Source organism: Oryx dammah, unplaced genomic scaffold, assembly GCF_014754425.2.
Source record: "Oryx dammah isolate SB20612 unplaced genomic scaffold, SCBI_Odam_1.1 HiC_scaffold_8, whole genome shotgun sequence".
Lineage (NCBI taxonomy): Eukaryota > Metazoa > Chordata > Mammalia > Artiodactyla > Bovidae > Oryx > Oryx dammah.
In genome coordinates, this window is record NW_024070192.1 from 879,832 (window position 1) to 895,556 (window position 15,725).

The 15,725-nt window shown below is 46.3% G+C and overlaps 1 protein-coding gene across 13 annotated transcripts in view; it reads left to right on the forward strand.

Moving 5' to 3' along the window:
- The window catches only part of CEP112 (centrosomal protein 112), a 309,950-nt gene that overhangs the window by 121,688 nt on the left and 172,537 nt on the right, over positions 1-15,725 (forward strand). For all 13 annotated transcript variants that reach the window (XM_040244376.1, XM_040244381.1, XM_040244382.1 and 10 more), the window contains one exon: positions 5,402-5,537. In XM_040244376.1, the coding sequence (XP_040100310.1) occupies positions 5,402-5,537 (136 nt within the window). The remainder of the gene's footprint in view (positions 1-5,401; positions 5,538-15,725) is intronic.

The following is a 15,725-nucleotide window of genomic DNA, read 5'->3' on the forward strand; positions in this document are numbered from 1 at the left end:
TGAGGAGTATTGCCAGCTTTTCAATATTAAGACCACTGTTAATTTCCAAGTCGCTGGCGTCCATGTCTAACCCTTGAGGGTCAAACGTTTAGATGTGTGCACAGCATTTATCATCTTTAACGAGAATTTAGCAGAGACCATTGGTCTTAGTCACGTGAAGAAGAGGCAAAGGAAGTCTATTTGTTGCTCATGGTTAGTGGAAGGTATTATTTTGAGTGCCTTGAAAGTCATAGTTTCTGACTGACTCACTATCGGCAGCTTAAGTGCCAGTAACAGCCCTGAGTGTAGAGGATATAGCTGCTTGAAGTCTTGTTTTTCACCCTAGCTGGGGAGAGAGCAGAGACTCCTCTATGGTTTCCAGGCCTGTTGGAAGTGTTTTGTGCTGTTTTGTTTTCCTTGGGGCCTCTGGTGGAGAGGCCAGGCTGGCAGCAGATGAAGTCTACTGTAATGTGAAGCCTGCGAATGTATGTTGAGTCTCTGCCATCATTATCAGAAGTGCTGGTGCAGAAATGTGCAAAGGGAAGACTTTCAAATTAAGGTTGGCCTGAACATATAAATGTTAGCTTTCAAAGCTCACGAAATAGTAAATTGTAGTCCATTAGTCTCCTACATTTTATTGCCTGTTTGGAATAATCATGGTCTTCAGAACATCCTTTAATCTGAACTGGCTTGTGGTTGTATAAGAATGCAGCTTCTTTCTTCTTTATGCTTTATATACTCAGACGAGGAAAATTTACTGCATTTTATAAATAAATCAGAGTTAAAAAGGAAATTTTCTTCCCACCTTTTTATCTTCACAGAGGCACATCTTTAAGGCATTTGAGTGATGCGTTTACACTCAGCTCCACCGCTAGTTCCACTGAAAAAAATAATCTTCAAAGTCACTTTATTTTTTTTGCTTCTTACAGGGCACATTATTTGGAATCATGGTAAAAGGAAATACTGTTCTTATATTATTGAGGAGCAGACCCTTCTCTTTTTCAAGTGCTGAAAAATTTCACTTTCATTTCATTACTTTGATGGAAATTAAAATGATACCTCATTAAAATGAATATCATCTTTTTATTTAAATAAAACAGATATTTTATGTTAAGACAAGATTTCAAAGTATGAATGGAGTTCAATGTGTTTGCATGGTTTCACTGGGCAGAAATACTGACTTATTGAGTGGTGCCTTCTGTGGTGTTTAACTTCACCACTAAATTAGCTTTGTAGGTGAGGTGGGACTAAAAATGAATTGAGAGGCTTCACTCATTTCCTTGTGTCTTCTATTTAATATTAAATGGAAAGTAATATTTTAATATAAAACAATATTTGCTATCTATAAATACTTTTTAATATGTGAAAAGACATTTATTATTATTAATGTTACTATACAACAGTCTAGTCAAGCCTATGGTTTTTCCAGTAGCCATGTATGGATGTGAGAGTTGGACTATAAAGAAAGCTGAGCGCCAAAGAACTGATGCTTTTGAACTGTGGTGTTGGAGAAGACTCTTGAGGGTCCCTTGGACTGCAGGGAGATCCACCCAGTCCATTCTGAAGGAGATCAGTCCTGAATATTCATTGGAAGGACTGACGCTGAAGCTGAAAGCTGCAATACTTTGGCCACCTGATGCGAAGAGTTGACTCATTGGAAAAGATCCTGATGCTGGGAAAGATTGAAGGCAGGAGGAGCAGGGGACGACAGAGGATGAGATGGTTGGATGGCATCACCAACTCGATGGACATGAGTTTGAGCAAGCTCCGGGAGCTGGTGAAGGACAGAGAAGCCTGGAGTACCGCAGCCGCGGGGTTGCAAAGGGTAGGACACGACCGAGCAACTGAACTGAACGTATCGGACTTCCCTGGTGGCTCAGTGGTGAGGAATCCACCTGTCAATGCAGGAGGTGCTCAGGAAACACAGGTCAGGCCCTGGGCTGGGGGCATCCCTTGGAGGAGGAAATGGCACCCCACTCCAGTACTGTGGCCTGGGAAGTCCCGTGGACAGAGGAGCCTGGTGTGCTACAGTGCATGGGGTCACAAAAGAGCCAGAAATGACTTAGTGATTGAACAGCGACAGTGACAAGCGGCATCTCAGCGACTGGGCCAGATGGCGTTTCCTCAGATGGCAGACGGGGTGCGGGGTGACGCACCTATTTGATTCCTGAAAACCTCAACACCATCTGTCTTTTGGAGGATTCACTTTCTTACGACGTCTATGATTCTGTCCACGAGGATTCCAGTGATGCTTAGTATTGAAGAACATTTTACTAGGTTGTTCTGTCGTGGGTCCTGGCACTGAGTGTCCACTTTCTTCTTCTGATCTGGTTTTCAGCACAGCATCGTGTGTTTGTTCATTATCATGCACGGGATCTGGCCGAGGGATGGGCTTTGTGTGTTTGTGCAGAGTGTCCACAGAAGGCTGTACTGCCGTCAGACCCGTCAGACGTCAGGCTCGAAGCGATCAGTCAGAAGCAGCGTGCCTTACCGCACTAGGTTATGTTTAACAAATAGCATTTTTATTATGGTCTCAGTATATAACTGATCATGAATAAAACTTTGGACTTGATTTTTGTAGTCAATTATAAGGTAAATGAACTAAATTTGGTAGTTAAAAATGAGATAAAATAGAGAAATTATTTGTCCTATTAAATTGAAAGTATTTATAGTAACAGTAGCTCAGGTGAGTTATTGGACAAAAGATGTAAAACAACTGACTTTCAGCATTTATAGAAAAAGTTGATATTTCAGCCATATATCATATATTTTTATAAAAATGTGTTAAAATTTTCTCCTGGCCAATTAATGGTGCATAATTTTAAGTTATATGGTTTATAAATTTTTTAAGTTTTCAAAGTGAAGAGGAACTAAGAGCCTCTTGATGAAAGTGAAAGAGGAGAGTGAAAAAGCTGGCCTAAAACTCAATATTCAGAAAACTAAGATCATTGCGTCTGGTCCCATCATTTCATGGCAAATAGATGGGGAAAATACGGAAATAGCATCATGTTTTATTTTCCTGGGCTCCAAAATCAATGTGGATAGTAACTGCAGCCCACTCCAGTGCTCTTGCCTGGAGAATCCCATGGACAGAGGAGCTTGGTGGGCTGCAGTCCATGGGGTCGCTAAGAGTCGGACACGACTGAGCGACTTCCCTTTCACTTTTCACTTTCATGCATTGGAGAAGGAAATGGCAGCCCACTCCAGTGTTCTTGCGTGGAGAATCCCAGGGACGGGGGAGCCTGGTGGGCTGCCGTCTATGGGGCCGCACAGGGTCGGACACGACTGACGCTACTTAGCAGCAGTGGCAGCAGCCACAAAATTAAAAGACACTTGCTCCTTGGAAGAGCAGCTTAACAAGCCTAGACAGCATATTAAAAAGCAAAGACATCACTTTGCCAACAAAGTCCATGCAGTCAAAACTATGGTTTTTCCAATAGTCATGTATGGATGTGAGAGTTGGACCATATAGAAGGCTGAGTGCCAAAGAATTGCTTTCAAACTGTGGTGCTAGAGAAGACTCTTGAGAGTTCCTTGGACTGCAAGGAGATCCAACCAATCCATCCTATAGGAAATCAGTCCTGAATATTTATTGAAAGGACTGATACTGAAGCTCCAATACTTTGGCCACCTGATGCAAAGAGCTGACTTATTGGAAAAGACCCTGATGCTGGGAAAGATTGAAGGCGGGAGGAGAAGGGGACAACAGAGGATGAGATGGTTGAATGCCATCACCGAGTCATCAACAAACCGAAGTTTTCAAATATCGTCCACTATACTTCCTTTTCTATTATGAAACAGACTGAGATGCAAATGTGCCCCTCTGAAAACGTGCAGTCTGTTGAATGGTCTGCGAATGTGGGGAGCATGGGATGAACTAGTCCGGGGGCATGGCAGAGGAGTAGCTCCTGAGCACCCTGACCTCATGACCTCGTAGGGACCCTCGCCGTCAGCTGCAGCCTCTGCCCCAGCACCCACCTCACAGTTGTCTGAACGGAGCCTCTGGGTGACCACTGCCAGTCAGCCGGGCCCACCAGCCACAGCATCGTCCATCCAGCGCTCGTGCAGCTCTCCACCACAGTGACCGCCTGCTTCCAGGCCATGGGACCCAGTAGGGGCGCTTCTATGAGGCGCTTATCTCATTCTGGGGACATGTGCTGAGCATAGGAAGTGGCATCAGGGACACCTCGAAAGCCACAGACAGCAGCCAGCGCACGGGCTCCACAGGGGGTGCTGGGTGCAAGTCCCGCTTGGCCCATCGGTGACGTGGGGCCTCGGGGACAGTCTCTCAGCCCCAGTTTCTGGTTCTGCAAAGTTAGGGGCATGGAAATGGCCTTACACAAGCTGGACCTGAGAATGAAGGAGAGAAGACACGTTAACCCAGCGCCTGGCGCCCAGTCAGAGCTCAGCAGTGGCCAGTATTAACATCCACACGTTTATACCCTGCTAAGTCACTTCAGTCGTGTCCAACTCTGATTTTCCAGAGCAAGAGTACTGGAGTGGGGTGCCATTGCCTTTATACCCTAAAGTCTTACTCTCTCTTCTGTCAGCATGCAGAGATTCCTCTTCTGTTGGTGGACCTTCTTGACTACTTCATTTTATTTCGAGGTACAAAGCACCGTGATGGTCACGGTTCTCGTGGGCGAGTCCACTGCGGGCAGGAGGTCGTGTCAGGCGGGCATGGCGCTCCCTGCCCCGTCACCCTGCAGGTCGGCTCTGCCGGGTGTGTGTGTCAGAGGTGTCCCTGTCGAGCCTTGAGCTCCTCTAATCGGGATGCTGTTCACACAGTGTACGATCCATCCTTTCACAGTGTACGGTTTAGCAGGTTTTAGTACCTCCACAAAGACGTGCGGCATCGCCACTCCCTAAGCCCAGCCTGTTTGTCGCCCCTGGCCCCCTGTGGTGAGCAGTCACTGCCCACCCGCCGGCCCCCAGCCCGTGCTGACCACTGTCCTGCTTTCTCTGCGTCTGTGGGTTTGTCTGTTCTGGATGGTTCTCACAGACGCGCCAGCTTGTGACCTTGAGTCTGGCTCCTGTAACGGCACCGCGCTTTCGAGACTTGGCCACGTTGCAGGTGTGTCAGAGCTTCATGCCTTTTTGAGGCTGAACACTGTTCCACTGTGAGGATGGACCACGCCTCACTGCTCCGTCCACCGGGTGATGGAGGTCCATGGTGAGAAACAGTCTTGTTCTAGGGAAGTTGTTCGAAGCCGGTGTGTCCTTATCAGAACACACGTTATGTGCTTATATCCTTTCCGGAGACAAATCGTGTTACTGTCATCTTTTGTAGAGAGGTTTTATAGCACTTGGATACTTCAGATAGAAATCTGGTCTGTACTTTAGAGAGGATGAAAGCTTGTTCTTTGACCAGACCCGGTGCTTTGGTTGTGCGTTAACTCTGCGGCCCGTGTGGCCTTCCCAGGGAGAAGGAGGAGCAGCTGACCCGGGTGAGCGAGGGGCAGAGGCTGCAGGCGCAGCAGGCGGACGCCGCGCTGGAGGAGTTCAAGCGGCAGGTGGAGCTGAACTCGGAGAAGGTCTACGCGGAGATGAAGGAGCAGGTGAGAGGCTGCCTCTGGGGCGGAGACGTGCAGGTCTCCCGTGGGAAGCGGCGTGTTTAGCAGCTCAGAAGGCTCTGCCAGGGTTGGCCCACCGTGTCGGGGTCGGGGCTTCAGGTGAGGGCCGGGGTGGACACCCCCCACCCGCAGAGCTCCGGAAGGACGGGCAGCTCCTCTAGGCTGAGACAAGAGCTCTGGAGGAGGGCTCAGCCGGCGGGGCCCCGCTGCCCTCCCCACGGGGCGGCCTTCCTGGGCCGTGGGAGGGACTCTGCTCGGCCGCTCCTGGTGGTGGGCAGTGGGCAGAGCGTGGTGGGAGGGGCTGAGGGCCCTCCTCCCCCTCAGTGCCCCGATTCCTCTGGAAAGCAGTGCCAGAAACCATTCAAAGTCCTGTCCATAGACGCGGCCGTGGCCAGACTGTGCCAGGCTTCGGGACGTGGGTCAGCGTACAGATAAAACCCCCTGACTGGTCGTTTCTCCAGAGCAAGGCCTCGAGTTACCCTCGTCTGTGTCTGTTCATGGGCCGTAGATAGTGTTGCATAGGTTTTTAAGTGGCATTTCAGGAGGACAGAGGCTATCTCTGGTTCTTATGTAAGTGGTATATTGTATAGTTATGAGAAAAAATTTAAAAATTTATAGAAGAATAAAGGAAAGAGATACCTAGGTACCCGTCTTGAAGAATCAACAATTGTCAACACCGTTTATTTAAATAAAATGTTACAGATGTAGTTTCATTTTACTTTGCATTTCAAGTCTAATCGCGTTCTTCTCTCTCCTCCTGCTCTTTTCCGGAGAGCTCATGCGATAATTACTGTCGTGTGTATCATTTCAGCGTGTTTGTACTTTCATGTGCACATGTGATGTCTGTAAGTGTCTCATGCATGGACATGTATACATATATGTATAATTTCTATGCTTCCATTTTTGAAAAGTTAAAGACTACAGATTTTATGTCTCAGTCTTGTTTGCACTTTTACACTGAATTTTTTAATTTTTATTTTTGCTTTATTTTACTTTACAATACTGTATTGGTTTTGCCATACATTGACATGAATCCACCACGGGTGTACATGAGTTCCCAAACATGAACCCCCCTCCCACCTCCCACCCCATATCATCTCTCTGGATCATCCCCGTGCACCAGCCCCAAGCATCCTGTATCCTGCATCAAACATAGACTGGCGATTTGTTTCTTACATGCTACTATACATGTTTCAATGCCATTCTCCCAAATCATCCCACCCTCTCCCTCTCCCTCAGAGTCCAAAAGTCCGCTCTACACATCTGTGTCTCTTTTGCTGTCTTGCATACAGGATCATCATTACCATCTTTCTAAATTCCATATATATGTGTTAGTATACTGTATTGGTGTTTTTCTTTCTGGCTAACTTCACTGTGTATAATTCGCTCCAGTTTCATCCATCTCATTAGAACTGACTCAAATGTATTCTTTTTAATGGCTGAGTAATACTCCATTGTGTATATGTACCACGGCTTTCTTATCCATTCATCTGCTGATGGACATCTAGTTTCCATGTCCTGGCTATTGTAAACAGTGCTGCAATGAACATTGGGGTACATGTATCTCTTTCTATTCTAGTTTCCTCAGTGTGTATGCCCAGCAGTGGGATTGCTGGGTCATAAGGCATTTCTATTTGCAATTTTTTAAGGAATCTCCACACTGTTCTCCATAGTGGCTGTACTAGTTTGCATTCCCACCAACAGTGTAGGAGGGTTCCCTTCTCTCCACACCCTCTCCAGCATTGATTGCTTGCAGACTTTTGGATCGCAGCCCTTCTGACTGCTGTGAAGTGGTACCTCGTGGTCTTGATTTGCATTTCTCTAATAATGAGTGATGTTGAGCATCTTTTCATGTGTTTGTTAGCCATCCGTATGTCTTCTTTGGAGAAATGTCTGTTTACACTGAATTTTGTATAGCTGTGGCCTATCTGTTGATTTAGGACAATGCTTTTAGCACCATATGTGTTTGATCATATGAATGTACCATCTTTTATTTATCAGCTTCCCTATTTGAGAGCATTTAGCTGATTCCAAGTTTTTCTTAATTATTAAGAGTGTTACAGTACTTGTTTGTGATTTCATCTTCAGCTGCAGTTTTCTTCCTCAGGAGGCCCGAGCACTCACAGGTGGTAGGAACTTCCCTGTGGAAGGTCATGGGCAGGCCCCGTGGGGTTTACAGACCTGGAACTGTGCTTCCTTATTATTTCCTTGATTTGGATTGTGTGGACCTGGGTCCTGAGAGCAAGGTTTGAGACCCCTGCTCACTGCCTTGGGTGAAAGCCAGACTCCTGGTAGAGTTTGCAGCTGGAAGGAGGGCTGTTTGGTGCCCGCTCCTGGACGTGCGTCTCTTCCCAGCTCCCTGCTGTGATCAGAGGCCAGGCCCGGAGGAGGCATATCTGCTCAGATGTGCAGTGGAGCTCACAGGGAACTCTTTGATCAGCTTAACATTTAAAGGAATACAGAGAATATTGAAGGAGGGGGCCCCTGGCAAGAAGTTTTGAGTATACCCTGAAGAAGGCTAAAAAAGGGGCTTTTGAAAGTGCCAAGGCTGACAGTACAACTTTCCGATAAAAGCTGAAGCCATGGCAGGCACCTTTGGCTCAATAAATACACCTTTGGGGGTTGGTGATGCAATATTAACAAACTGCCCAATAATGGGTCAGGAGAAAAACAAGGAAACAATATGGGACTTGTGAAAACATTTTGTAGAACAAAAAAAAAAGGCGTTTGTATCCAGCAGTCACAGAATAAAAGCACACTTTTGAAAACAGTCTACTGTAGAATTCAGGGGAAAAAAAAAAAAAGCACCTCAGAGTAGTAGTGCCTTTAATGAGAATACAAGAGCTGTATGAAAGCGCCGCATGCATCAAGTAAAATTAACGCAGCTGAAGCTGGGTACCTTTTGGGAAAATATTGAACATCAGGAATAAAATGGACATCCAGTAAGTTTCTAGGCAGAATGAAACTGGAAAAGAAATCGGAGAAATGATGGAGTTTTGAAGGAGAAAGGCTGTGACCGATTTTATACATACTTAACCAAGGAGCTTCTCACTTCCAAAATCAACAGAAAAACATTTTATTAGGAAGAGTTCACATAGTGTATACTGATTGTTTCTTCTCTGGAAAAAAATTATATCAATTCAGAGATCAAGAAGAAGACACCCAGTACATAGGGAAACCATCATAGTAAAGGATGAGCCGAGAACGGTGGAATCCAACAAAATAAAAGCAGAATCGACTGATTGTCACACCTCTGGTTGTGGGATAGAATGCTGATCTCGCCGCAGACGGTGTCTAGAATAGAAAACGCAAATTCAGTAACAACAGATAATCTGAATCCTCAGGTCACATTAGTAAAGTTCCCAAAGCTTGGATCGGGATGGGGGAGCATGGCGGCCACCACTCTACCACGAGAAGATGAGACGCAAAGGTTATTCGAGAGATGAGGGATATAGGTTAGAACACTCTTTAGAGGCCGTAAACAGGCATCAGCAAAATTAACAAGATGCTACATTCTCATAAGAATCTTGAGAAGATAAAAGCAAAACTCGAGATATTGCCAAAGGAATAGAGGTAGAAACAGAGCGAAATGGCCAAAATGAGACAGAGCGCGTGACTGTGGTCAGCAGTGATGGGCTAGAGTTTTCCAGTAAAAAAGGGGTTGATCCGCTGACGCAAATGAGTATATGCTGTTTATAAAAGACACAACTGAGAGTCACACAAGTTATGTATAGAAAACATATTTTATCACTTGTGTTCAGAATAAAAGAAAACGTAATACTGTCATAGACGTTAACACCAGCACAAGCCAATGAACTGGACCGAGGGATCTATTTTTGCTCGAGGAAGACAAGGATCCTCATGGCAAGGTGTAGGGAGCTCAGGAAAAAGCCGACATCGTCATGGGGTTTGCTTTCATGAGGTCCTCTCCACTCTTGGCTGCTCAGGGGGCAGAGCCTAAACAGGAGATCTAAACAGCGGCTCCGGAAACGGCCATGGTTCTCCTTCCCGCTCTTTAAATACGACAGGTAAGGAGCAGTTCCAGAACTCAGGAAAGCGATACACTTCTGAAACTCAACAGGACGTATTTTACCGCCATGCTTATGAGTTAAACCAGAAATTAAATTTCAGCCAAAGTTGCTACATTCACCAAAAACGTTTGTTTTTTGGAAAAAAAAAAAAAAAAAAGGAAGTTTTTTTTTTGGTTTAAAAAAAAGAGGAAGTTAAGGCAAGACAGAGAACGGGAAAATAAAGGATTCACCAAGATTTCCAAGAACTCATATCTAAAATATAAAAGAAACGCTGCAGCGCAAGACGACGACGACAGACAGCCCAGTTCAAAGCGGCAGAATGTTCGCACACCTCCGAGAAGACGCGCTAAGAAGCGCCTAGACTCGTCGGGGAGCGGCGGCCCCAAGCCGCGCGGACGGCCCCGCGGGCCCCGGGAGAGGTCAGCACCCTGAGGACCGGCCGGGCGCCGGCCCCGCTCGAGGGGAAGGTGCGGCCCAACGCTCCGCGCGCCGCCGCCCGTCAGCCGCCCTCCCGGGGGTGTACCCGGCAGAATCCAAGTCCCCAGACGCGGGCTTGGCCACAGAAGCCCCGAGCCTGAACACCCGACTCCCGCCCAGCCGTGGGAAGGACACGCGAGACGCGGGTGTGCGATGGCCCGTGACTCGGGAGGAGCCGGGCGCGAGCCGCGGACCCCTGCGCCAGGCGGCCCCTCGCGAGGCCGCGCAGGGAAGGAGCGCGGGCGGCAGGGCGCCCCGGCGGAGGCCGGCTCGCGCGTGGCGGCAGAGCTCCGCCCGACTGGTTTCAGAGCGGAAGCCTCCTCTTGGGTGGGTGGGCTCCAGGGTCCGGCACGGCTCCATCTTCTGCTGTGCTGGGCCTCGCAGGAGCGTGTCTAGACTTGGTGGTGATTTAAACCCCTCCACCCAGTAACTCCAGGCACTCACAGAACATTCTTCAGGGTACACTGTATGCTTGGCCATGAAACCGTTCTCAGTAAATCTTAAAAGGACTCAGAAGATCTTAAAATCATACAAAATGTGTTCCTTGACCCCGATGATAATAAATTAGAAACAAACAATAATAATAAATCTGGGAGAATACCACATATTTGGAAACTAAATAAGACACTTATGAGTAACTCATGGAGTAAAGGAGATATTACTTAAAATTAGAAATTATTTTGAACTGAATTAAAGTGAAGATATGGCATATCAAGTTTACAGAATCCAGCTAACAGAGTACTTAGAGAAGAGCTTGTAACATCTATCTCCAAGAGGAACCTTCTTAAATCAGTAACCTAGTTTCCATCTCAAGAAACCAGACCAGGGAAAGCAGGCTTCTGCTCAGGGAAGCAGAATAAAGGAAATCATAGATATTTACATATGCATGTAGTATATATATTTATTTATGGAAAGCAAAGAAGTGGAAAACATTAAAATAGAGAAAGTCAATGAAGCCAAAAGTTGGTTCTTTGAAAAGATAGAACAAAACTGACAAATTTAGCTTGACTGCTGAGGGTAAAATCCCATGGACAGAGGAACCTGGTAGGCTGCTGTCCATGAGGTCGCTAAGAGTCGGACACGACTGAGCGACTTCCCTTTCACTTTTCACTTTCATGCATTGGAGAAGGAAATGGCAGCCCACTCCAGTGCTCTTGCCTGGAGAATCCCAGGGGCGGGGGAGCCTGGTGGGCTGCTGTCTCTGGGGTCGCACAGAGTCGGACACGACTGAAGCAACTTAGCAGCAGCAGCTGAGGGTAAAATACAGAAAGTGAGGAGAAGCAAATTACCGAAGCTAGGGATGCACAAGGACAGAACTGTTGATCTTGTAGAAAATGAGATAATTATAAGGTGATACTTTAAAACCCTGGTGCCAACAAACAACAAAAACTCAGGTGAGATGGACGGATTCCTGGGAAGACGCAAGTTACCGAGGCTGCCCACAGAAGAGATGGAAAGTCCAAATCATCCTATGACAGATAAGCACATTTAATTAGCAGTTAAAAACCTTTTCGCAAGGAAAGGCCGGGGACCAGGTGGCTCACCTGGTGCCGTGAGTGCTGCGTGCTCAGTGGTGGTCGACTCTCGCAGCCCAGCGAGCCGAGGCCGGCCAGGCCCCTCTGTGCATGGGGTCCTCCGGGCAAGAGCCCCGTAGGAACCGCTGTAGGATCAGGCAGTGTGGACGAGGAAGAACCCTCCTTCCGCCCCACCGCTAGGATTCTATTTTTCAGGACTCCGAGGTGTGCATGATGGGTGTTCAAGGCTGTTTATTGTGATGTTATTTATCAAGGGTAAAAAAACTAGAAAATATATGTCAAAAATATATATATATATATAGTTGGACTATAAAGAAAGTTGAGTGCTGAAGAATTGATGCTTTTGAACTGTGGTGTTGGAGAAGACTCTTGAGAGTCCCTTGGACTGCAAGGAGATCCAACCAGTCCATCCTAAAGGAAACCAGTCCCGAATATTCATTGGAAGGACTGATGCTGAAGCTGAAGCTCTAATACTTTGGCCACCTGATCCAAAGAACTGACTCATTGGAAAAGACCCTGATGCTAGGAAAGATTGAAGGCAGGAGGAGAAGGAGGATGACAGAGGATGAGATGGTTGGATGGCGTCACTGACTCAATGGACATGAGTTTGAGTAAGTTCCAGGAGTTGGTGATGGACAGGGAGGCCTGGCTTGCTGCAGTCCATGGAGTTGCAAAGAGTCAGACACAACTGACCTGAACTGATGTCAAAAAAGTCAGAGAGAATGTTAAAAAAAAAAAAAAAAAAGCCTTGGAGAGAATGGGATCTCAGGAACCATTAAATTAGAAATCCATCTTCCTCTTTCCTCTGCAAAAACTGTCCCCTTTAAAATCAAACCATCTTGAAGATCCAGATGCTGACCCCCTAGTTACTGTTTCCAAGGTAACTGGAGCAAACAAACAACTAGGAGGAAATTAAAAAAGAAGACGACGAACCTGCGCAGCCACCAAGTGATGCTGCAGGAAACAAGAGCAGCCCGGGCTGAGCCATGGCGTCCGAGCGGCGGACGCGGAAGCCGCCCCGCCGCCCGTCCACCCTCGCGCCCCACTGCTCTGCCCTGCGCCAGCGCCGTCTTCGGGCTTCCTTCGCCAGTTCTCTGGCCCTGTGTTTGATTTTCCCGTTTCTGGACCTCCAGAGTCCGCGTGCTCCTACCTTGCAGATATCGCATCTCTGCGGACCAGTTGCCCGATCCGCCGGAGGGGCCTCTGTGGTGCACGCGGCTGGGTCCGCTTCCCCCCATACACCCTCACCCGTGTCCTGTCTTTGCAGCGGTCCTCACTGACCTGTCCAGTGGCTCCGGATTCAGACTCGGTAAACGGTGACAGCGACGGCAGCGGACGAGCAGGCAGTGCTCTGTTTTCTGTTGGAAGAAAGCTCTGCCGTGGTTGCAGTGACAGATAGTTTTACCAAGTGCAGCTGAGTTTCTGAAACACAGAAGGCACCTTTGGGGTGAGTGTAATAATATGGAGCAGCCCCACTTATAAAGGAATCCGTACAGCCAGGGTCACTAGCGAATTGGACAGTCCTCACGGAGCAAATTTTAACAGGCAGTAAATACAATATATCTGTCAAAACATGGCGAATTGGATGCCCTCCACCTCAGGTTGTCAGTTGGTTAAAAAGTGTGGATGTGGCTCAAGTTCTCAAAGAAAGGCAATCAGCAGAGTCATTAGCTGGAGAATCCACGCTGCTTTTGGACATTTCCGCAGCCTATATTTTCCTCTCCTGTTGTTGTTTTGAACTGCTCTTTTCTCACTGAAGTCTTTTGTGTAAACGCCGGGAGAGCTCAGGGCATCTTTTTCCACTTGGAAACTGCTGCACATAGAGGACAACGGGAATTTGAATTAAAAAAAGCTTTGAGTTTGTTTTTGAAAGTGAATTGCTGTTTGAAAAATGAGGCCCATGAGGGAAAATGGAACAGACTTTAACTTTTTTAAAAAGTTGGTTCACACGTTTTTTTCACTGTGAAGAACTTTTTATCTCATTTAAGACTGCTTAAATAACCTAATTTTTACTCCAGTGGTGAAATCCATTATATATGTTAGCTGTCAGCAATTAGTTGTGCAAAATATACATATTTTAATTGTGAAAATGTATTACTGTTAGAATTATTCCTGTATATGTGTATATAATTGAATTTTTTAAAAGAAATCGGGTTCTGTATTTACCTATTCTCTGTGAAACAAATAAATTACTGAAAAAGACAGCTATGTCTTTTGAAGTATTGGCAGCAATTCTAAGGTGAAACTTTTTCATCTTGGAAACCGACTGAATGAACGTCAGCGCACCACTTCCTCCTGGGGCTTCCACTCAACCACTTGACTTTTCTAGTTAATTCTGCTCCTTTTGAAAATACATTCTCATTAAGTGGCTGCTGCTGCTAAATGTCTGGCTTTGAATCCTGCCCCTTTGTCTTTGCAGCATCACCTACAAGGTATTAGCTTTATACTTGGAAAACCCACGGTTTGCTGTGAAAACCCAATTCGGAAACCCTGCCTTTGACTAGGGAGGTTGCTTCTGGGTGCTGGTACATTTGAAACTGATTAGCAGCGTCTTACAGTCTAAAAGATTTTGAGTTTAGTTCATCATCTCATAGTTGCTGTTGACTTCATGAAAAAATTTTCAAGTTACAAGGAAGGAGGAACGTCATCTGAATCCATCTGTGCTTTTATGAATGTACATGGACAACAACACAGACTGAGAAAGACAAGACTCGACATCCGGACTGTCCACCCTCCTCTCCTTTAAGGGCCCTGCGGGCTCATGTGATTAAATAAGGTCTTTTTAGAGCAGCTTGAAGGTAGTAGAGTATCCAATACAAACAGAAGCATTTTTTCTCAGCTACTTTCTGATGATAATGGGCAAATCTGTCTCTGCTTTCAGCATTTGAAAAATTTTGTCTTCAAATGAGATGAGGTATCAGAGATAAACTGCTCGAAGCATATTTAAGTATTCTAACAGAGCTTATTGTGTTAATCAATTCCAAATGTCAACATCCAAAGTCTATGGATAAATGTTTGGTTTAGAAAAACAAAATTAAACAAAGAAATCAAACAAATAATTAAAAGAAACCTTAACTCTCATCCTTAAATGCTTAATAGAGTAGTAAGTGAAATTCTACTTACTACCAAGGAAGACCTGGGCGAATTGGGCGGTGGATCTCATGTATGGATTTGAAGACTCAGTGTTATAAAGATGTCCTAAAGTACGTGTCCGTCTTCTTCACTCCGTTCCTGTAGATTCTGCCCTGGTTTAGCCCCTTCTAATTCCACACTGTGTGTGCACGCTTAGTCGCTCCGTCCCTGTCCGATTCTTTGCGACCCAGACAGTAGCCCACCAGGCTCCTCTGTCCAAGGGATTTCCCAGGCAAGAGTACTGGGGTGGGTTGCCATTTCCTTCTGCAGGGGAACTTCCCGACCCAAGGGTTGAATCTGTCTCACTTGTGTCTCCTGCGTTGTACATGGGTTCTTTACCAGCTAAGCCATCGGGAGAACCTGTAAAACTCTCAGTTCTCCCCAGATTAATCTATAGAATCAACACAATCCTAAAACTCAAAACGTTAGCAATGCTTTTTGCCAGGGTGGGGAGGGTGGGGAAGGGTGGTGCTGGTGGCAGGGGAGGGAGGGAAACTGCCAAGCTGATTCTAAAATCTACGTGGAAATACAGACGGCTCAGAGCAACCATGGCAACCTTATGCTACCAGAACTTATAAATACTGCTGAATACTGAGATTAATATTAAGCTATAGTCATAAATACAGTGCAGTTGTGGCACAAAGATGAACAGTGTTTTAGGGGAAAGAGACCAACAGTAGACACACACGTTATGATCACGCTGATTCATGTCAAAGCAAGTATTGCTGTGCAGCAGGCAGAGAAGGGCCAGGCCAGTAGATGCTGCCGTGGCAAGGAGGCACTGAATAAAGCACCCACCTCCAGGGTTGATGAAGGACTGCTGCAAACAGATAAGAAGGGGAGACGCACCAGGCATGCGCCCGCTGCTTTTCTCTGTTGAGGACGTTAGTTTCTACTGAATCTTTAGTCAAGCACAGATAATTGTTTAGCTGTCTTGCTGCCATTTGTATCTGTCTTATCTGCCTATCTGTCTGTCTATCCATCTATCTATACATATC